The sequence below is a fragment of the Geotrypetes seraphini genome, chromosome 1, assembly GCF_902459505.1.
Source record: "Geotrypetes seraphini chromosome 1, aGeoSer1.1, whole genome shotgun sequence".
In the NCBI taxonomy this organism is placed as follows: Eukaryota; Metazoa; Chordata; class Amphibia; order Gymnophiona; family Dermophiidae; genus Geotrypetes; species Geotrypetes seraphini.
The window spans coordinates 338904826-338928954 of record NC_047084.1 but is presented as its reverse complement, the minus strand read 5'-3'; the positions used below and the strand labels follow the sequence as shown (position 1 = coordinate 338928954).

At 43.6% G+C, this 24129-nt stretch overlaps 1 protein-coding gene across 3 annotated transcripts in view; it reads right to left on the bottom strand.

The window, feature by feature from the left end:
• The window catches only part of G3BP2 (G3BP stress granule assembly factor 2), a 156276-nt gene that overhangs the window by 4393 nt on the left and 127754 nt on the right, over nucleotides 1-24129 (bottom strand). For all 3 annotated transcript variants that reach the window (XM_033960415.1, XM_033960433.1, XM_033960424.1), the window contains one exon: nucleotides 15506-15624. In XM_033960415.1, coding sequence (XP_033816306.1) covers nucleotides 15506-15624 — 119 coding nt within the window. The remainder of the gene's footprint in view (nucleotides 1-15505; nucleotides 15625-24129) is intronic.

Here is a 24129-nt window from a genome sequence, read left to right as displayed (position 1 = left end):
TGGAGAAAATATTTCTTCACACAACATGTAATTAAACTCTGGAATTCATTGCTGGAGAATGTGGTGAAATCAGTTAGCATAGTGGGGTTTAAAAAAGGTTTGGATAATTTCCTAAAAGAGAAGTCCATAGGCCATTATTGAGATGGCTTGGGGAAATCCACTGCTTATTCCTAGGATAAGCAGCATAGAATCTGTTTTGCTACTTGGAATCTAGATAGGTACTTGGGAACTGGGTTGGCCACTGTTGGAAACAGGTTACTGGGCTTGATGGACCTTCGGTCTGTCCCAGTATAGCAATTCTTATGTTCTTATGGATGGGACAAAACAGAGCAGTCCCTTGAGCCTAGGGCAGGACAGATTAGCTGCAACAAGCACCTAGGACCCAAAGGCCATTTCTGCTTGTGCTGACACATCCACTCTGTAAAACTTCGTAAAGATATGAAAAGTGGACCCTGCAAAGTTCATCAGCCAGCACTGCCCTGGACTGTCCCAAGAAGCAGCCACATTACTGGAAGAGCGAATTTTCAAGGTGACTGGCGGTTGTTTACCACAGCCAATGTACGCCAAGAAGATCGCCATGTAAATCCATCAGGACATAGAAGCCTTGGAGGCTGGTCTTCCCTGACCATTAGAGTTGAAAGCCTAAAATCATTTGTCACCTCAAGATAGTGGAGAAGCACCCTCCACACATTCAACAACCTTAAAACCTTATCCTGTTTCTTTTTGCCCATGGGCTGAAACGCAGGTAACCTCACTTCCTGATTAACATGGCATGCCAAAACCACCTTCGGCAGAAAGGAAGGCATGGTACACAAAGATACTCTTGCTTCCGTGAATCTGAAGAAAGGCTCTGCATGAGAATGCATGCAGTTTGGACACCCTCCTAGCTGAAGTGATTGTGACCAAACATACTGTCTTCATAGTCAGATCCATGAGTATGGAGCCTTAATGAGGGCCTGTAATATGATAGCAGAGAGCTAACCGAATGGCTCTACTCCAGTCTGTAGATGGGCCATGTTCTCTGCAATGGCAATTATCAGCCTTGTAATGGGTGACCCTCACAATGACGACCCCAGCCACAGAAACTGGTATCCATTGTTAATATCACCCACGACTCTATGGAAGGCCCCTGGATAACAACTCCAGCTGGAGCCACCATTTTAAGTTCTATCGTGCCTCTATCATTCAGGCTAACTCCTTATGGAGTGAGTCCGACTGAGGAGACCAACATGCCAGCAGTGAGCTCTGTAAGGGATGCATGTGTGTTTTTGCCCTTGGAATCATGGACCCCAAAAACTGCAGGTAATGCCAAGTCATAGAAGCTGGCTTCACCAAGATGTTTAAGACCTGGCATCTGAGCTTCAGTTTGCATGGCTCTGGAAGAAACGCTCAACCCTCTGCCATGCTGAAAAGGATTCCCTGATACTCCAGACACTGAATTTGTTCCAGGTGGCTCTTTCTGAACCTGTAAGAGCTGGACTACCTGAGCAACTGCTTAGCAGCAGTCCAGCAAGGACGGTGCTCTAATCAGTCAATCATCTAAGTAAGGATGAACCTGGATTCCTGCCTTATGCAGGTGAACTGCTGACACCACCATTACTTTGGTGAAGGTGCACAGAGTAGTGGTCAACCCGAAAGCATCGCAAACTGAAAGTGCTTCCCTAGCACATGAAAACCAAGAAATTTCTGTGATCTGGGAATATGCAAGTAAGACTATCAGATTCAGTGAGGCCAAAAATTTGCCCAGAGCCAAAGAAGCAATGACTGATCTCATCCACAATCTTGGAATTTTCAATGCTGTATTCACCGCCTTGAGATTTAGGCTTAGCCTCCAATCATCTGAGTCTTTCTTGGGCATGATGAAATACATGAGTCTGAGCCTGGAACTGACTCTATGGCTCCAATTTATAACATTCAACAAAAACAGGGGGCACTTATGATCATAAATATACTTTATAAGTTTACAAGAGGAGCTCAGAACCATTAGTTGGTGTAGAAATCACAAACAAAGAAAAAAACCCCTTTAAGTATATTTCAATATGTCTGTCATTGCTCCATCTCTAATTTATATAAAGTTATTTCAAATGATTTTAGCACTGGTTTCTAGACGTTAACTATTTCTGAATTAGTAATAAGTATTCATAGAAAAAGTATTTTTCATAAATTCTTAGAATATGAAACGCGCAAGACCCTGCCACAGTGAGACAACTTCTACTACCGCTTTGATTCAGAAATGAGCTAAGTTGAAGTTCATATTCTAAGAATTTATGAAAAATACTTTTTCTATGAATACTTATTACTAATTCAGAAATAGTTAACATTTAGAAGCCAGTGCTAAAATCATTTGAAATAACTTTATATAAATTAGAGATGGAGCAATGATAAACATATTGAAATACACTTAAAGGGTTTTTTTCCGTTTGTGATTTCTACACCAACTAATGGTTCTGAGCAACTCTTGTAAACTTATAAAGTATATTTATGATCATAAGTGCCGCCTGTTTTTGTTGAATGGTTCATCATTTTGGGACACTTTATTTAGAAAATACTACCCAGCAGTATTAACGTGGGGATCCAATTTATAACAGCCTTAGTGTACTGTTCCTCTGACCTTGGCAGCCTTCTCTGATCTTCCTGCTGGAGATACAAGAAGAGATCCCAAAGTGAGCAATAAACTTCAAGCTTGTAGCCCTCTCGAATTATGTCCAGCACCCACTGATCTGAAGAAATCTGTGCCCAAGTCTCCCAGAACACCGAAAGCCTCACTCCTATACGGGGGCAGGGGGACTCGAAGGCTTACCTAGCATCATTGTGAATTTTTAGAATTGAAGGCAAGTTGGAATGTCTGGCATCTCCTGGAGCTACCAAACCTCTATCTAAATCCTCTATAGGACCTTTCAGACAAGGATCCCGTAGACCCATAACGCAGTCCTCTGCAACCACTAAAGGAACCACGATTGGAATTGTTTGATCCTCATGGTAAGGATTTAGGATGATAGTCCATTACACTTATCAAGATGTCCAGTCCTTTGCCAAAGAGCATTTGCCCCTTAAAGGGGTGTCTGCTCAAAGTAGCTTTAGATGCTGAATCACCTGCCCACTGCCTGATCCAGAGCATTTTGTGGATGGAGACTGTATAAGCTGAGATTTTACTCATAATTCTGAGCATATTGTAGATAGCGTCTGCCACATAATTCATCCCCACTAGGACAGGGGGGCAAACTGCCTCATCCACGCCTGGATTCTAGCTTAGTATTTGTGGCAAGCTCGCACCACAAAGGATGCTGTGGTCGCTAACTTAAGGCCTAAAGTTAGCACCTCAAATTGTCTTTTGAGGACCAAAACCACTCTGCAATCCTGTGTATCCTTCAGAATCATGCCTTCACTAAGCAGCGAAGTTCATTTAGTAACCTCTGCTACCAGCGAATCCACCTTAGGTGATGTAAACAATTGCTGAAATTCTGAAGCCATGGGATACAATTTTGTCAACACCTTTGTCCCCTTGGGACATAATGGCATGTCCCAATGCTCTGTTTCATCTTTGTAACACTCTAAGTGAAAAGGGAAGCACGTGGACTGACTTGGTACTGCATAACAGCAAAAGCTGAGCAGTCAAGACTTGTAGGGACTCTTACCTTGCTAATATTTTTTCTAGTAGATAGGTGTGTCAGTCTGGACTGTAGGGTATTCTCCCCATGTTCGTGAGCCGTGCAGAAAGAATCCACTCCAACTTTTCAACTCCTTCACCAGAGGGTTCTGCTGCTCCTCTTCAGTTTGTACCAAAGCAGACGATAGCCCTATATATTTATTAAAACATGAAAAGGAAGAGTATGGGGAGACTCCCCGAAATAAAGTTCTGTTCTGTTCTGAAAAGTATAACATGTTAATAAGGTAAATGAACAATCAAAATATTGGAAAAACATATCCTAATCAGAAAACTTTATGGAGCTTGAACATTTCCCCAATATTTTATAACAGACTATCTTCAAACCCTAGAGGTCTGACTGATATTCAAAAATTTCAGTTTGGATTTGAACTTTCTGACTGAAGCAGCCGATAGGCGTAGGAAATAATTGACAGGGCAGGGCTCCAGAATGACACACCTATATACTAGAAAATATATTAGCAAGGTAAGAACCTAATCTCTTTCTAGTGCAACAGGTAAGTAATTGTGGACTATAGGGACGTACAAAAGTAGTCCCATAAATTTAGGTTGGGACCCTGAGGAACAGATTCCAGATTCTTCAGGAAGGACCTACTGATGAGGAACAGGAGCGGGCCCAACTCACAGCTCCATCTCCAGGAACAACTGACCAACCCCCTACGAAGAAGCACAGAGTAATAGTTATTGGGGACTCCATGCTGAGGGGCACCGAGGGACCAATTTGCAGACCGGATATGGATTCGAGGGAGGTCTGCTGTCTGCCTGGAGCCAGAGTACGGGATGTCACCACCTGTCTTGATAGACTACTCAAACCCCAGGACAACTTTCCCATGCTTCTCTTCCATGTGGGGACAAACGACACTGCAAGGAACACCCCGGAGAACATCACCAGAGACTTTAGAGCCCTGGGCGAGAGACTGAAGCAGACCGGAGCGCAGGTGGTCTTCTCCTCTATCCTCCCAGTTAGAGGCAAGGGGAGAGCCAGGGACGAGCGTATCCTGAGGACTAACGAGTGGCTACAGGGATGGTGCCGGGATATGAACTTCGGATTCCTGAACCATGGAGAGGCGCTACAGGGACTTCAGGGACCAGACGGACTCCATCTGACCAGTAGAGGTAAGTATGTCTTCGGACACCGACTAGCCCGCCTGCTTCGCAGGGCTTTAAACTAGGTAAGTCGGGGGAGGGTACCCACTCACATACCAGCGCAGTAAGGAACTATCCTGATGAGATGAGTCAAAGCTCCAAGGTAAGTACCCACACTGCAAACAGTTCTCTAGGGGTCACACCGACTCAGGTAGAAAAAGAAAAAGTATCAAAGGGATTTAGTAAACATAAAGAGTGGAGGGCTATGTATGTTAATGCACACAGTTTAGGTAATAAACTTCTAGAATTAGAGACTGAAATAAGGAATGCTGACCTAGACGTGGCGGCGATATCCGAAACTTGGCTAACGGACTCTCATGGGTGGGATATGGCTATACCGGGTTACAACTTACTTCGACGGGACAGAGAGGGCAGGTTAGGTGGTGGGGTAGCATTATATATATTAAAGAGGACATCAAAACCACCAGGATTACAGATGTCAAATACACAGGGGAATCCCTCTGGGTAAATTTGGCAAGAGGCAGAGAAAAATACCTGTATCTAGGTGTGGTATACAGACCCCCTAGACAACTGGATGACATTTACACAGACTTAATTGAAGACATTGAGAATATCACTCTAAGGGGAGACATTGTACTACTTGGGGACTTCAATATGACTGATGCAGACTGGAGCACACTTTCAGCGACAACTAGCACTAGTAGGAGGCTATTAAACTCCATAAAGGGAGCCCGTCTCAAACAAATGGTAATGGAGCCCACTAGGGCCCGGGCGATCCTCGACCTGGTACTCACCAATGGGGAAAGCGTCTCAGAGGTCTCAGTAGGAGATACGCTAGCCTCCAGCGACCACAACATAGTATGGTTCAACCTTAGGAAAGGCTTCCCTAGATCAAACACGAAAACAAAGGTACTCAATTTCCGCGGCACAGATTTCACACATATGGGAGATTTCGTCCATCGGACGCTGCAGGACCAAGCGGAGACCGATGATGTAGAAGCTAAGTGGTTAACACTGAAATCGACCATACATGAAGCAACTAGCTGCTTCATAAAATCAGTAAATAAACGAAAAAGAAACAATAAACCCCAATGGTTCACCGCAGAGATCTTGCACCTTGTTAAGGAGAAGAAAAAAGCATTTCTTTCCTACAAACGTACGGAAACAAGAGAAGCTATCATGGAATATAGGACCAGATCTACAGCAGTCAAAACAGCAACTAGGGAGGCCAAACTTTGTGTGGAAGAAACTCTAGCAAAGAATATTAAGAAGGGGGACAAATCCTTCTTCAGGTATATTAGTGATAGGAAAAAGAACACAGACGGGATAGTACGCCTTAGCAAACCGGATGGGAATTACGTGGAAGCAGATTCAGATAAAGCAGAACTACTGAACGAATACTTCTGCTCGGTCTTCACTTGTGAGGCACCAGGACACGGTCCTCAGTTAGAGGCTAAGTCAAGTGCGGACGACCCGTTTCGGAATTTTGAGTTCACACCAGGTGAAGTTTACAGCGAACTGTCAGGACTAAAGGTAAATAAAGCCATGGGACCAGACAATCTGCACCCAAGAGTGCTCAAAGAGTTGTGCGATGTCCTGGCGATACCGCTAGCCGCACTCTTCAATCTCTCCCTAAGCATGGGGAGAGTACCCTTGGACTGGAAAACAGCCAACGTCATTCCTCTGCACAAAAAGGGTTGCAGGGCAGAGGCTGCGAATTACAGACCGGTGAGTCTCACATCAATAGTGTGTAAACTCATGGAAACTTTAATTAAACACAAATTAGACACGATCCTGTATGAGGGGAATCTACGGGATCCCAATCAACATGGATTCACCAAGGGTAGGTCCTGCCAATCCAATCTCATCAGCTTCTTTGACTGGGTGACAAGGAAACTAGACTTGGGAGAGTCTATGGACATCGTGTACCTGGATTTCAGTAAAGCATTTGATAGCGTCCCTCACCGCAGGCTGTTGAGCAAAATGAAATCAATGGGGTTAGGAGAAACACTAACTACTTGGGTCAATGATTGGCTAAATGGAAGACTTCAAAGGGTAATGGTTAACGGTACCCTCTCTAAAACATCGGTGGTGACCAGTGGAGTACCGCAGGGTTCAGTCCTGGGCCCACTTCTATTCAACATATTCATAGGGGATCTGACTCAGGGGCTTCAGGGTAAAAACATTATTCGCCGACGACGCTAAACTATGCAATATAGTAAGTGAATGTAATTTACAGGATAGTATGGCACAGGACCTGCTTACATTAGAAAGATGGTCCTCGACCTGGCAGCTGGGCTTCAACGCTGGGAAATGTAAGGTTATGCACCTCGATAGCGGTAATCCGTGCAGAAATTACACCTTGAATGGAGAAACTTTAACTAGTACTTCGGCGGAACGAGACCTAGGAGTAATCATCAGTGCAGACATGAAAACTGCCAATCAAGTGGAGAAGGCTTCATCTAAAGCAAGGCAGATGATGGGATGTATCAGTAGAAGCTTTGTCAGCAAGAAGCCTGAAGTCATAATGCCATTGTACAGAACCATGGTGAGACCTCATCTGGAATACTGTGTACAATTCTGGAGACCACATTACCGTAAAGATGTGCTTAGAATCGAGTCGGTTCAACGGATGGCCACCAGGAGGATCTCGGGGCTCAAAGGTCTCTCGTACGAGGAGAGACTAAACAAACTACAGCTCTACACTCTAGAAGAACGTAGGGAGAGGGGAGACATGATTGAGACATTTAAATACATCACAGGACGTATCGAGGTGGAAGATGATATCTTCTTTCTCAGGGGACCCTCTGCCACTAGAGGGCATCCGCTCAAACTCAGAGGCGGGAAATTTCATGGCGACATCAGGAAGTATTTCTTCACAGAAAGAGTGGTTGATCGTTGGAATGAGCTTCCAGCGCAGGTGATCGAGGCCAGCAGCGTGCTGGACTTTAAGAATAAATGGGATACCTATGTGGGATCCCTACGAGGGTCAAACTAGAATATCGGTCGCCAGGTATAGACTTAAGAGGATAGGTCAGTAGGGTGGGCAGACTTGATGGGCTATAGCCCTTTTCTGCCGTCATCTTCTATGTTTCTATGGACCTTAGCACCTGCTCGTAACACTGAGAACCCAAAAGCAGTGTCCTCCCTTGCAGCCACATCCACTCTGTAAAACTTGGAGAACATATGTAGAGTGGACCAGGATACTGCCCTACAAATTTCTTCAGGCAAAATCGCCAATTTTCTGCCCACAATGTAGCCATGCTTCTAGTCAAATGTGCATTCAAGGAGACTGGTGACAGCTGTACATGGGCATTATATGCAGATGAAATGGCCATGCAGATCCATCTGGAAATGGTGGCCTTGGATGCTGGTCTGCTGTATTGAGCCTAAATGGTGAGTACAGAAAGATGGTCAGAAAGTAAAAACTCATTACTAACCTCTTAGGTATCCTAAGAGGACTCTCATCACATCCAGCTTTTTCAGAATCTGGTCTTTCTTCTTTGACCCTGTGTGCTGGAATGCTGGCAATCTTACTTCTTGACTGACATGGAAGGCTGAAACTGTACACCTAGAAACTCCCGTCTCCGTGATCTTGAGGAAGGGCTCTCTGCACAACAGTGCCTGTAGTTCCAAGACTCTTCTCGCTGACATAATGACCACAATGAAAGCAGTTTTGATTGCAAGATCTATCAAAGACACCTCCTTAAGAGGCTTGAATGGAACCTGACTGAGGCTGAGCAATACCACATTAAGGTTCCACGATAGAAACAGTTGTTTTATCAGTGGTATGAGCATTAGTGCCCCTTTCTGAAATCTTGCATGACCGGATGAGACACCAAGGAAGCTTTATGCTCTTGTACCCTAAAACAAGAGAGTCCTGCCACTTGGGACTCTGAGCAATGCCACGGCAAGACCCTTGTCAAGGCCAGCTTGGAGGAAAGCAAACACAGAGATCAGAGAAAAGAATGCACCAGAGCTGAAATGTCTCCTAAGCCTCAGCGTAAGCAGAGATCATCATAGGCTTTGTGGCTCTGAGGAGAGTAGCAATAACAACCTCAGAGTATCCTTTGAACACTAAATATTGCACGCCCAAGAGCCATGCCTTAAGTGCAAAGCAATCTGGATCTTCTATGACCACTGGCCCCTAAGAAAGAAGGTCTGGCTATACCCACAGTCTGAGACCTGTGCCCCTCTGCAGATCCACTAGATCTGCATACCATGGTCTGTATGGCCAATCTGGTGCCATGAAAATGGCTATCCCCAGATGGACTGCAATTCTGTGGAGTATCCCCCTATTATTGGCCGCAGAGGAAACATGTACAAGAGCTTGTTCTTTGGCCATGGCTGGACCAGAGCGTCCAGACTTGTGGTTCTGGGCTCAGATCTTTAAAGAAGCGGTACACCTTCCTGTTTCTCACTGTTGCAATCAGATCGAATGTTGGGCGACTCCAGCGAAGAACAATGGACTAGAAGACTGACAGCCAATATCCTTTCTCCCAGATCCAGTGTCTGCATGCTGAGGTAATTGGCCTGAACATTGTCCATCCCTGCTACATGCGCCACTGCAAAAGCCCGAAGGTGAACTCTGCTCACCTGAATATTAAGCGGGCCTCAAGACTCAGCTGCACACTCTTAGTGCCTCCTTGTTGACATACTCCACCGCTGTAGTCCCTCCAGACTCTGATCAACAGATTAACGCTTTGAGCCATTTGAATGGTGCTACAGAAGCTGGAGAAACCACTTCCTTTGGGAGGCTGACCAATGGCCCCTGGATTGGGCATTCATAGCAATGAGCTCCCAACAAAGATGTTCTGAGAGGCATGCTCATTGATAACACCAGTGGGCAGAACCCCCAGCTCATACTGGCACAGGATTCCGAAGTCCACGGCAGGATCATCTGCAGGGAGTCAGACTGTGGCAACCAACACCACAGCAGAGTTTTTTTGGAAAAGACACAAGTGAGTCTTCACCCATGGGACCATGTCTATTGTGGCTGCCATGGAGCCTAGTACTTGGGGTTGTGTCACGTGGAGGGAGCTGGCTTGGAAAACATTATATGGCTACAAAGCTTCTGTCTGTAAGCCTCTAGAAGATAGACAAGACCTTTTGCTGTGTTGAAGACGACTCCCAGGTATTCCAGAGATTGGGATAGGACCAGTTGGCTTTTTCAAAAATTCACTATCCAACCCAGAATTTGCAAGACCCAGACCACCTGAGCCACTACTTGTTCTCCTTCCAAGAACAATGGAGCCCGGATCAATCAGTCATCCAGGTATGGATGCACTTGCAATCCTGTCCCTGTGGAGATGCGCAACCACCACCATTCACCTTGGTAACACTGTTGCCAAACCAAAGGAAGTGCTGAGAACTGGTAATAATTCTCCAGGACATGAAATCTCAGGAAATTCCTGTGCTCCCGAAAGAAGGGAATATGCAGATAGGCTTCCGTCAAATCCAGAGAAGCCAGAAATTCCCTCCAGAGCCACCACTGTGATGACTGACCGCACCGTTTCCACACGAAAGTGCAGAACTCTGTGTCGTATTTACATGCATGAGATCCAGAATGTGTCTCCAATCGCCTTTCTGGTGCACTGTTTGAAGTATATGGAGTATTTGCTGAACCCAAATCTTCAGCGGGCATGGGCTCTATGGCCTGAATATCTACCAGTCTCTGAAATGTAGCTGAGATCTTGTTTGCCTTCTGCGGGCACCCCTTTGGGAAGTCCACAAACCAGTCTGCTCAGAGCTGGGCGAATTTAAGCTTGTAACCGCTCTGAATGATTTCCAGTACCCAGCAGTCTGACGAGATCTGCACTCAGGCTTCCACATACTCCGAGAGCAATCGCCCTCTCTTCAGGGGAATGGCTCCGGTCCTGGCATTATTGTACTTTCTTGGAGGCTGAAGCAGGACAAGAAGAGGAGGCTTGGTTCTGTCTAGGTCCTGAAAATCTGAGATGAGACTCCCCATGAGTACTGTCAAAAGTGTCTGGAGCATCAAAAATTAAGACTACCTGGAGCCTCTCAATGTTCACAATCTGCTGTCAGGTAGAAACTTTGGCTGACGATCTGACATGCTGGCTGTAAGATTGTCCAGCCTCCTGAACATTTGTCCCTTGAAAGGAAGTTTGCTGACCATAGCTTTGGAGGTAGAATCTCCCACCCATTGCCTGATTCAGAGCGTTCTTCGAGCTGAGATAGAATAAGCTGAGAATTTGCTCATGATTCTGATATGGTAGAGAGCATTGGTCACATAATCCATCCCTGTTAATAGGAGCCCGGGCAAAGGCTTGCTTTCTGACAGCGTAAGCCCATGCAACCTGGTGTGACAATTACGTGACACAAAAGAGGCTACTTTGATTCCCAAGCCCAGCACCTCAAACTGTCTTATGGATCAGTTCCACTCTGCGATCCTGCACATCCTTTAATACCATGCCTCCCTCACTTGGCAGGGACATGCATTTGGTTACCTGCACTACTAAGGAATCTACCTTAGGCTAAATGAATCTCTGTCGACACGCCTGTGCCATCAGATACAGCTGATCCATTGTTTTGGCTACCTTTAATGATCTTTCAGGAACATCCCAATGTTCTCATATCAGGATACCAGGGAAAAAGAGAATTGGGTTCTCACTCTGCTCAGGTTAGAGCATGGAGCAGATGGGGCCTCCTGGAAGTCCAGCTTTGACTTAGCAGAGGGTTTGAACAGCTGGAGTACCATGTGATCATCCCCCTGAATGAGGGCCACCACTGTGACTTGCATACTTACTCTGGCCTGTGACCCTTTATCTCCCAGCAGGGAAGGCTCTCTCTGCAACAGCAAAGGCATACTGATTGACCCCTCGTCCTCTGAGTCTCTGTCTGAAAGGTCCACCGAATCCTGGTCTCTGATACACAGCCAGAGCCACCATGGAAACTCAAGCCCCCTCGCATGCCTCCTGATGCACTGCCAGACCTTCCCTGGGGATCCTGGCCATCGTATACTTAGGTAAGCTGCTGTTTTGGGGCTCAGGAGGGATAAAAGAGCCTGAGGACTCCATCCCTGCAAGTTTTGAGGCAAAAAGAGGAGTTTTGAAGGTTCAAGAACTCAGGGGATGGGGGGGAGAGGGGCGGTGAGAAATGAAGAAAACCAAGATGACCACGGCAGCAGTGTTTTGGCACCAAAACTGCTTTACAACAAAACTCAGAAAAGGTTTTGAGAGGTGGGGAACCCTTTAGGAAGGGGCAGGAACCTTTAAAACCAGCTTGTCAGTCCTCCCCGATTTTACCCATAGGCTGTAACAGCCTTACTCACTGTGACTTTGCTGTGGATGTGCTGCAGCATGCCTCAGATCTAAAAGTAGCTGGATCTGGGAAGAGAAATCTGAAATCTTCAGGCTATCAGTTGAACTGAAGTCTAACTGATCCTCAACCCCCATGGGCCCACACACGCGAAAGGGGGGATGTGAAATGCAACCAGCATCCTGAAGAGCCCCACTGAGCCTCCTGTGGATGCTTAACAGCTTGTGTGCAAGCCCCTGTGACCCAGCAGGCGAGCAAAGCTTCTAGGGGACCAAACCTTGAGTTCCACAAAAAGTTTCTGCAGGCTGCTTAACAGATACCTCAGAGGGATTGGCCTGTCAGCTACAGACCTCAGTCTGCTTCTTCTCTACACAGGCAGAGTCCTCCCCCCCCAAATCAATCTAGGGAGCTCTAAGCACCTAAAGTGACAGAGCCCTCTGGTAAAGGAGGAGTTGAAAAGCTGGAATGAATTCCTTCTGCACAACTTGCAAGCATGGGAAGAAACAAACATAAAATCAATTTCTAGACCGCATAACCTCACAGTTCTATGCAGTTTACTAAAGACTAAAAAAATATAACAATTGGAAATGAAAATGAAATTAATTACCTATGAACTTAAAAAACAAATAGGTTTTCAAGTGTCTCCTAAATTCCAGATAGGAAAATGAAATAGTAAGCAATTGCTTGAAATTGTTATTCCTACAGTCCAAAATGACACCCCTATTGCATTAGAACTTCAGATAAATCCAAAGGTTTGAAAAGTCTTTGCACTGTTAGATCATCTCTCTGGTCTAGGGCTGCCACTGATTTCTGGCTGTCTGCCACAAACTGTGAAACAGAATCCGTCAAGGAGGATGTTTTCTTGGAGAGCAATGGCAGAGTGTCTGACCCCAAATCATCCCAGTTCTTTCCTAACTGGACCTCTGGTTCCTGCAGCTCCACAGATTGTGAAAAGGCAACCTTCTCTGTGCACCTCCCTGCTGACACCATGGGATCTCACTCCACTCATTAAAGAGAAGGGAACAGAGGAGACCTGCTGGAAGTCCAAATTTAACTTCCACAAAAAGAGTCCGCAATAGTCTCAATCATAACTTCCACAAAGAGTCCGTGATAATCTCAATCAGAATTGAGGGTTTGAACAGCCGGTGGACTGTGGGGTCATCCTCTTGATCTAGGGTCACCACGGTATTTTGCGCACTTGCACCGGCCTGCAATCCTGCATCTCCTGACAGGGAGGGCTCACTCTGTGAAAGTAAAGGCATACAAATAGACCCCTCATCATCTGAATCTCCCTTGGAAAGGCCCACCAGATCCTGACCAGGCTCCAACACTGAGGTAGATGCGCTCTGGAAGCCCAACCCTCCTGTTGTGCTGCCAGACTTCTCCTGGGAACTCGTCCAACCAGATAAGCTCTCCACATCAGACTGATAAATTCTGAAAGACATTAGGCAGCACAGAGTCCCCTTTAGATGACTCCAGCTTGCGTCTCTTGGGTATTTATTTATTTCGTTTTCTATCCCATTCTCCCAAAAGAGCTCAGAAGGGGTTACAGGGTTACAGGTTAACATACATAATATACAATTAACAGGTTACAATTTGCCAGTTACATTACAAGATTTTTTGATACACGTTTTATCCTAATTCGACACATACTAGGGATCTAATACCAATATACATAGTATAGAGTATAGGTTACAATTTGCCATTTACAGAGCAGAACAAGATTTTTCAAAACAAGTTTTATCCTAACTTTTGCGACCTCCCTGCACCTGCACTTAGGACCGCCATTCCAGGGCTCTGGAAGGGATTTGCTCTCCACCGATGGGCCCCTGACATTTCTTCAGCCCTAGAGTGCAAAGGGCAGGCTAAGCTTCGCTACAAGCTAACTGCTCCCGCTCCCCTTTCATGTGCTGCACAGCACATGGCACAAGGGCACTGTTCAGGTGCTCACCAAGTGCAAACCTGGCATGAATTAGGGGTAAAGGAGCCTGAGGACTCCATCCCTGCCAGTTTTGAGGCAAAATAAGGTAATTTGAAGGCTCTGGAAAACTTTGAAAAAAACCCCAAAACTTGGGAAATCGAAGATGGCTGCTGTGGCAGCATTTTGGCGCCATAAAACAGCTCCAAAACATTTTAACTAACCCCCAGCCCCCCAATTTTAGAATTTAACAAGTGAGGAAACCTAAGGCGAGAACTATCCCACAAGGTAGAAATCTAAATAAAATAAGTTTTTAAAGACCCCCACCACCACCCTGATCTTCCTCATCCTCAGTCTATAACAGTTGTGATCTATGCTGGAAATGTGCTGCAGTCTGCCTTAGCTCCAAGGTAGCTGGATCAGGGAGAAGTTATCATTGCTTCAAAACAAACCAATCCTTCAACGCTGAATTTTCAGGCTTCGTTGGACTGGTGTCTGACAACCTCAAACCCCCATGGATCTGCAGACTTGAAAGGAGGGAGGTGAAATGCAACCGACACCCAGTAGAACCCCGCTGATCTTCCTGCGCTCAAAACCCTGAAAAGCAGCAGGTGAGCAATGATACAGGGGGGAATGGACCCTGAGCTCCAAAAGGCTTTCTGCAGACTGGCAGGTACCACAGAGGAATTGGCTTGTCAGCTGCAGACCTGAGTCTGCTTCTCTTTCACATAGGCAGAGCTGAACCCTTGATGAGGGGAGCTCTAAGCACCGAAAGCTGTCAAAAATTCACAAAAAGAAGAGAAAAAAAAAGACTCCTGCGCTGCGTGCAGAAGGAAAAATCTAAAGGAGGCAGCAAAGCTTGCTAGTGACGGAGGGATTCCTTTTGCATGGCTCGTGAGCATGGGGACATTACCCATCTGTCCAGAATGACACATCTATTGCACTAGAAACAATTTTGCACAGTGTAAGATGTTTCCTAACTTGTCATCTACATTGCATGTAAGATTAAGCCCATGGACTGGGATCCAAAGCAGGATTATGAAGGAGTTCAAATGGGTTCAATTCAGTTCAGACCCTTTTACTTTTAGCCATGTCGATTTGGGAAAACTATTGATTATCTGTAAGTATAAACAATAAGGAATGGGAGCTTGTCAGGTACTTGTCACCTAGACTGACCACTCAGAGGGACAATGCTGGGTTTGATGGATCTTTGGGCTGACCGAGTGCAGCATGTCTTATGATCATATGACATCTTGTTAAATGTTAAACCTTGGATAGTTTCCTGAAGTTTTTCTTAAAAGAAAATTGCTAGCATAGTGGTAGCTCAATATCTCAGAACTTTAAAGTTTATATAGTATTCTGACTATAAAGTCTCTTGTTAAAGAGACTTGCTATTTTGCCTTTCCAAAAGTCAAAGTAGTGTACAGACTAATCAATAAAAAGGGAAATAAATACCAGTTAAAATAAGGACAGACAAGTGCAACAGACACCCATTACAAAAAAAAAAATCCTTCTTTATTTAGCACTATACTTACTTTGGCAAGTAAAATTCTTTGAACTGGTTCAGAGTCATCAAAAACCACAAAACCAAAGTTTGGCAGCTTTCCTCCTACACCTTTGGTATTGATGCGAAGTTCGACCACATTCCCATAACCTGGTGAAAGAAAAAAAAAAGGTAATATACTACCAAAAGTAAAATATACTAAAATTTTAAAACCTCTCTGAAAGAATTAGTTGCAATTAGGTAGGGAGATCCACTTCTTTTAAAATCAGCAGTACCTCCTACTTGTGGCAAAATGCAGTAATGCACCACAGAAAGAAAAATTTCTCTTTACAATTCTCCCTCCGTATTCGTGGTTTCAGCATTCACAGTTTCGATTATTCACGGTTTGTAGCTTGCTGGCTCCTCCTCCCAAATTACATCAGCTTGCATAAAGAAATTGCTGATTCCAAGCATTTACAGAGAAAATCGCCGATTCCCAGCATTTTCTTCAACATGTTTTGCCTCTCCTTCAGGAACAGGCCAGGCCTCCCACCATGTTATTCACGGTTTCACCATATTCATGATGGGTTTTAATAGAAAATAGCGAAAAACATATGAAAAAGTTATTTGCGGTTTTTCTGTATTTGCAGTTCTGTTAATCCTCTATCACAGCGAATACAGAGGGAGAAGTGTAGTTCCAGCCAAGTTGACTGAGAACAAAATGCTATAATGTCTAGTATCTCCCTCCCATATTTCATGCCTGATCAACTGGATCCTTTTTATGGGGCAACTACGTGGTGGTGCAATGCAAAAGGGGAGAAACATAGCAGGACTCTAAGGAAGGTTTATTTGCTTCTGAAAGCATTTTTTTAATTAACTCTGGCAGCAGGTGACACCACTAGCATATTGGAAAGGCTAACAAAATCAGTTCTTCCTTTCATGCCTTTTGGACTTGCCCATGATAAAATGTTTCTGGTGTGTTACAATATGATATATGGGAAACAGTTTAATCCATTCCTTTTTCACTAGCAGAATTACTATTGGATAAATATGAGGCATTTAGGCTCTCAAACCGTGGTCATTGTGTTCTGTTTAGGAAGGTGGGAACGCTGGGCAAAAATATTACACTAATATGTAGACTTTATTTATTTATTCATTCATTTAGCCCATCTTCCCAAATGAGCCCAGAATGGGTTACAAGAGTACATTCACAGTTTAGACAGGACAAGAATTAAGTGGAAGCATAGACTTGGCGGACATAACATAATTGATATTGCAGCATTCACAGTACAGACATAACATAAAAGTAATACAACTTTTGTCTTGCAGGTGTGTACATGGTTGATAGATAGTGTTTGTTTCTAGTGGGTAAAACAGTCATCCGCGAATGAGTGGATTTTGATTTGGTATTTTTCTGTAATGTCGAGTATAGGTCTGATATAAAGGTTGAAGAGGAGTGGGGATAGCAGTGCACCCTGAGGCACTCTGTAGCAGAGTGGTTTTGGTTCTGATAAGGAACGTCCTAATAGTACTCTTTGAGATCTTTTGTTTAGGAAGGAGGAAAACCATGCCACTGCAACATCATGGATTCCGATAGAATGTAGTCTGGATAGGAGAAGTGAGTGATCGATAGTATCAAAGGTGGCACTTAGGTCTAATAATACCAGCAGTGAGTCTTTTCCCTCATCCAGGATTTTTCAGCCGTTGTCTACAATGTCTAGTAGTACCATTTGTGCTGTGGTGTTTTTTGAATCCTGATTGGAAGTTGGAGAGGGTGGCGTTTGTTTCCATGAAGTCTCACAGTTGTTTGAGCACTATCTTTTTTAGTATTTTTAAGACAAATGGGAGGTTTGAGACTGGTCTATAGCTGCTTGGATTGTTCGGGTCCATGGTGGGGGGGGGGGGTTTAAGGGGTAGACTCACTGTAGCAACTTTCCAGCTCTGTGGTATTATGCCTGAGTGTAGGGACTCATTTATTAGAGGTAAGATGGAGTTCACAATATTTTGTTTGTAGCTAGAAGCGTAGTGGATGGGCACAAGTTTAGGACCAAGGGTGTGGGGTGTAGAGAATCTATTATACTTTTTAGGTCATCAATGGAAACTGGATTGAAGCTGTTAAGGGTTCCTATTTTGCATAAGTTGTCGTGTTGTATAGTTTTTGGGGTGTTTTGCAGAGCTTTGGCCTCTTAAGTCTAGGATTTCTCATATCTTTGATATCTTATCTAATCTTCATTTTATATACCGAATTTACTCCATAAGGAGCTCGACTCGGTTTACAGTTCGTTAAAAAAATGAAACATAACAAGTAAAAACTGGGATAAAAATAGAAATTGGTTAGATTAGATGGATGGAGAAAGTTAGAAAAAAGTATGTTGAATTGCTTAAAATTACTATACGACAGCTAAAATCAAATTAACTATTGTGAAAACAACCAGGTTTTTAAACTTTTTCGAAATTGAAATAATTGATCTACCAGTCTTAGAGAATCTGGAAGTCCATTCCAAATTCTCACCAATTTAAAAGTAAAAAGATTTACTAAGCTTCCCAGTGCATTTAATACCTTTCAGAGAAGGAAATGCTAATTTATGAATTGTTGTAATTCTTGAATAGCAGGATCTAAAGGAATTCCCACTAAGGGGAATCAAAGAGTCAAATATTCCATAAAGGAGTTTGAAAACCACACATGCACACTTGAACTGTATCCTATGATGCAGTGATTCCCAACCCTGTCCTGGAGGAACACCAGGCCAATCGGGTTTTCAGGCTAGCCCTAATGAATATGCATGAGAGAGATTTGCATATGATGGAAGTGATAGGCATGCAAATTTGCTTCATGCATATTCATTAGGGCTAGCCTGAAAACCCAATTGGCCTGGTGTTCCTCCAGGACAGGGTTGGGAACCACTGCTATGATGGACCGGAAGCCAATGGAGTTTTCTCAGCAATGGGGAAACATGGTTGTACTTTCTCTTTCCAAAAATAAGTTTGGCTGCTGTATTCTGTATTAACTGGAGACGATCTAAACTGCCCTGTTTAATACCCAAAAACATAGAATTACAATAGTCCAACTGGGCCAACTCAGTGGATTGTACCAGTAATAAATAATGTTCTTGATAAAATAATGCCCTGACTTTCCTCAGCATGCGCAAACTAAAGAAACATTTCTTTGCTAAAGAATTTATCTGGTCATTAAAAGTGAGAGAGGAATCCAGAATAATACCCAAAACTCTAGAAGTGAAGTGAAGTTGTAATTTAATATTTGATTTCAATGCAATATTAGTAGGGAGATTACCTAATCTAGGTCCGATCCAAAGCAGCTTAGTTTTTGAAACATTCAGTTTCATTCGAATGGAATTCGCCCAACTCTGGAGCTTAGAGATACAGCTATCTATGCCTGTAACCAGATCACTGAAATTATGTTTGAGTTCCAATAAAATAAAAATGTCATCCGCATAGGTAAAAATAGATTCTGCAGGCGAAAGACAGAAACTTTTTAAAGACGTCATATAAATATTAAATAAAATAGGTGACAAAGGAGAACCTTGCGGGACCCCACATTTGGGTATCCATGAAGATGAGACCTGGCCTCTAAGCATACCTCATAAAAACGTCACGAAAGAAATTTACTAAACCAATCTAGAACCACATGGGTTAGTCCTATGTCAGCCAACATATGAATCAAAAGATCATGAACCACATCAAATGCGGCAGACAAGTCAAATTGTAATAATACTGCTTATTTATTCTGTAACTGTAAATTTTGAATTTTTGCAATTAAAGATATCAAAAGAGTTTCTGTACTGAAATTAGGTCTAAATCCATGTTGAAATGGTAATAGAATAGAAAACTTCTCTAGATAGTTGGAAAGATGTTTGGAAATAATTGATTCCAACATTTTTGTCAGTAGAGGTATATTTGCAATCGGACGATAGTGGGAAGAGACTGAGGGGTCCAAGTCAACCCCTTTCAACAAAGGTGTTAGAACTATTTTACCCATCTCCAATTAAAAATGTCCATTACTGAGAGTATGATTTAATAAGGAAGTCAACCAAGTGATGGCCTGTAAAGGAATATTACCATAAAGATAGAAAGAGAAAGGATCCAAAGTACAGCTACACTTTTTCACATAATTTTAGGACTTTAAGCTCTGAAACAGGATCAAATGCCTTCCAGAGACGGTCAGTGAAGATTAGTGTAGGTTCATCAGAACCTAAAGTAAAATCATCAAAATTAATAGCTGGAAAAGTATCTCTAATAAGAGCAATTTTGTTGTTGAAAAATTTTGCTAATTCCTCCGCAGTTGGAAGAAGGTCGAGAGGGATTCACTGTCTAAGTTAGTTTGTTGGGCGTGGTGTGATCCTTGGGAGGAGGAGAATAAGTTTTTCGACAGGGAGAAGATGGCCTTTTATCTGCTCGGGAACTTGGATATTAGGTTGGTGAAATATACTTTTTTGTTTTGAGTGTTGCAAGTTTGTATTCTTTCAAGAGGCTTTTCTAGGTAGATTTGTCTATAGCTTGATGTGTTTTGCACCAAATTTTTTCTGCTTGCCTGACTTTTCTTTTTTGTTCTCTCAGACATTCAGTGAACCAGGGTGATAAAAAGGATCTCGGGTTTAATTTGGCTTCTTTGACTCTTGCTAATTTCTCGTAGAGTGACTTTATGCCTAAGTGCAATGCCCATGCCTTCTCCTCTAGTGAGTTGGACACGGGACCCGTGTTTAGGTCTAGCTTGGAGATGCCAAGGGGTAAAGCGTGAAGGTTGACCAACTTTGGGTCACTTGTGGTTGTTTTTTGTGATGTTGAATTTTTTGCAGTCCCTTTAGTCTTAATGTGTAGATTGAACATGATTACGTGGTGGTCAGTTCAGGGGACCTGAAAGTTGATCAGTGGGGTCAATTTGCTGCCAATTAGCGAGCCTTTTGAGCTGAAGATCAAATCTAGAGTGTTCCCGGAGGAATGTGTGGGAAGTGGACTTGTTGGATGACTTCAGGATCAGACAGTGACTTAGTGGACTTGTTGGATGACTTCAGGATCACAGTGACTTGGTGAATTCTCTTGGTGCGCCAGTGATTTCTGGATAGTCCGCAAAGTTAAAGTCACCTAGGATGATGAATTTTTGTGGTTTACTGACAAGTTGCTTATAATAGCTAAGTTTTTCAAGAACAGACATTGAGGAGGAGGGGCTCTGTAGATCAGGATGACTATGATTTTTCTGTCTTGGCCTATTAAGAAAATGAGGCCGTCCAGATCTTTTAGTGCGATGAAGTTTATATGGCATGGGTTTAAGTTGGATTTTGTGATAGCTGCCACTCCCCTCCACGAAAGAAAGGGGGAAGGGGGAGAATTGGTAGCCCTGAGGGCATAGTGCATTCAGGGTGGCCCTGTCGTCGTCTTTTAGCCATGTTTCTGTCATTAATAGGAGGTGACATCTGTTGTCTGTTATGGCGAGGTACCATATTTTTAGGCATAGCATAAGCAGCTTCTTGGGCTAATGCTTTTAAAGCAGAGATAAGCCAGACTTCCTCTTAAAAGAAAACAAACAAACCCCAATTTCTATCTGCTTGGGAAGAGTACAGTATATCCATTCATTATCCCAGAAGGAACATAGCTTTATTCTTAATTCTCAGTAGACATACTGGCTTTGATTAGCCTTGGTGACTCCTGTCTCATCACTAAACATTTTTTTTTACTTTTATTTTTACTTTATGATAATATAATAGGGGGTGGAAGTGGTGGATTCTGGGTAAGGAGCTGGGTTTAGACTGTAAAGAGGAATTGTTGACTTTTTTATTGCCATTATTATGTAAACTATAATAGTTTATCATTCCACTGTTGGTGAATATTTATTGATTTTTTCATCAATAAAAATGTTGAATTAAGAGGAAAACAATCATATTATTAAGATTTTATTTCACCGTACAGTAATCTGGAGGGCTATAAGAGTCTAAGCACTCCAGATTCAATGTGTTGGGCTTTGGGATTGGAGGAAGGGTATGGGTCTGGCAAGGTTGAAAAGTTGAACTATTATGTCAATGGTTGTTGTAATGCAATTTTTTAAAATTTCTTTTTGCTTATTCAATAAAAACTGTTTAAAGAAAAAAGGCTAACAAATTTGGTGCACAATAAAGGGAGATTTTAATTACCCTAATATTGATTGGTATATGTCATCAAGACATGCTAGAAAAGTGGTGGTGGTGAAGGGTCCCATATAAGCTCAAGTAATTACTAACTTTGGATGTGGTTTAAGTGTCATTGGTGGTGAACTGCTTAGCAAGCATGATTTTATAACATGATCAAGTCTGCCATAATCAGTGGAAGAAAAATACTAATACTAAAATACTAATGGAAACTACTGTGGCATTATTTAATTTTAAAATGTGAAACTATGATTAAAAATAAGAAACATTTATAGCCCATCTAGAAAATTCCTGTTCAAAGCAGATTCAACACCGAAATTACCTTTGGCAGAAAAGAAGACAGCATGCAAAGACACCCTGCTTCTGTGAATCTGAGGAAAGGCTCTCTGCACGATAATGCTTGCTGCTTGGACACCCTCCTAGTTGAAGTGATTGCAACCAAAAACACCCTCTCCACAGTCAGATCTATAAAAGAAAGATGTGTCCAACCAAGGTTCATACAAAGCCTCAGTGAAGGCCCGTAATACAATATTAAGATTCATGTTGGATACAGCTGCCTTAACAGAGGGCGGAGCCTCAGTGCTCTTTTCAGGAGCCTGGAAACATCTGGATGAGAGGCTAAACACGCTCGATGTATTCTAGACCAGAAGCATGAAAGATTAGCTACTTTAACTTTTAAGAGGTCCAACTGCTAAGCCCTTTTCTAATTTTTCGAGGACCTCAGGAATGGAAGCCCGGAAGGGGTCCAACTGCTTATCCTGCACCAATGCTGAAAGTTTCCATGCTTTAGCGACTGTCACTGGCTTTCTAGACCTGAGGAGAGTTGATATCATCATCTCCAAATATCCTTTCTGTGCCAAGGTTCCATGCTCAACAGCCACACCATAAGACCAAAGTGTTCTGAATTGTCTAATAAGGGCCACTGCGACAGAATGCCATGGTGCTGTGGTAATCTGAGGCAACTGTCCCACTGCAAGTGGACCAGATCTGTGTATCTTGGGTAAAGCAGCCAATCTGGGGCTACAAGGACTACCAAGCCCCAATGGTTCACTATTCTGCGAATGATTTGGCCTATCATCACCCACGGTGAGAATGCGTACAGCAGTCCTTTTGCTGGCCAAGGCTGTAAGAGTGCATGCAATCTGAAACTTCCCATCTCAAATCTTCACCTGAAGAACTGCAGGGCTTTCCTGTTGACACCATGAGATTGAATATTGGGTCACCCCCAGCGTTTCAAATGCAGTTAAACATTCAGTGACAATGACTATTCACTTAGATCCAAGGTCTGCCTGTTGACATAGTTGGCTTGGACATTGTCCACTCCCGCTACATGTGTCACTTATTGACTGCAGATGGGCTTCCACCCACTGAAACAACTGGGTTTCCAGAGAAAAACACTTAGTTCCCCCGTGCCTGTTGACATATGCGACTGCTGTAGCATTGTACAAGAATACTCAAGTACTTTGCCTTTCAGCCGTGTCTGGAAGAAGTGGAGAGCTAACCGAATGGTTCTGTTGATGGACCATATCTTCTGTGATGGCAGTCATTGGCCTTGTACTGGGTGACCCTGCAATGGCTACCCCAGCCATAGAGACTGGCATCCTCCATTAGCATCACACACAATTCTATGTGGAAAGGAAGGCCTCTGGATAACAACAGCCAAAGCTACCATTTTAAGTTCTGTCGCGCCTCCGTTGTCCAGGCTAACTCCTTCTGTAATCAATCCATCTGAGGAGACAAATGTGCCAGCAGTGAGCTCTGTAGGGGGCACAGGTGTACTCTTGCACATGGAATCACCTTTATGGTCACCACCATGGACCCCAGAGCCTACAGGTAATGCCAAACCATAGAAGCCAGCTTCACCAAGATGTCTAGAATCTGGTGTCTGAGCTTCTGTTTTTGTGTGGCTCTTGAAAAACACTCGGCACTCTGCTTTGTTGAACATAATTCCCAGCTACTCCAGCAACTGGATTGGTTCCAGGTGCCTCATTCTGACATTGATAATCCACCCCAGAACCTGTAAGAGTTGGCCTACTGAAACAACCGCCTGGCAGCAGTCCAGCAAGGACAGTGCGAAGATCAGTCAATCATCCAAAGCAAGGCTGAACGTGGATTCCTGCCTTATACAGGTGGGCAGCTGCCACCACCATTACTTTGGTGAAGGTACATAGCACAGTTGCAGACTGAAAGAGAGTGCCGAGAACTGAAAGTGGCTCTCTAGTACATGGAATCTGCGAAACCTGTGATCTGAGAATATGGAAATATGCAAGTAAGCCTCTGTCAGATCCAATGAGGCAAAACATTTGCCTGGAGCCACCAAAGCAATGACCGTTCTCTGGAATCTAAGAATTTTCAAGGCCACACTGACCACCTTGAGATCTAGGATTGATCTCCAATCACCTGAATCTTTCTTGGGCATAATGAAGTATATCGAGTAACTCCTTGAGCCTGAGTCTGGAACTGGCTCTTTGGCTCCAATTGGTAACAGCTCTTGACATTGGAAGCCTTCTCCAGTCTTCCTGCCGGAGAGTCAAAGAAG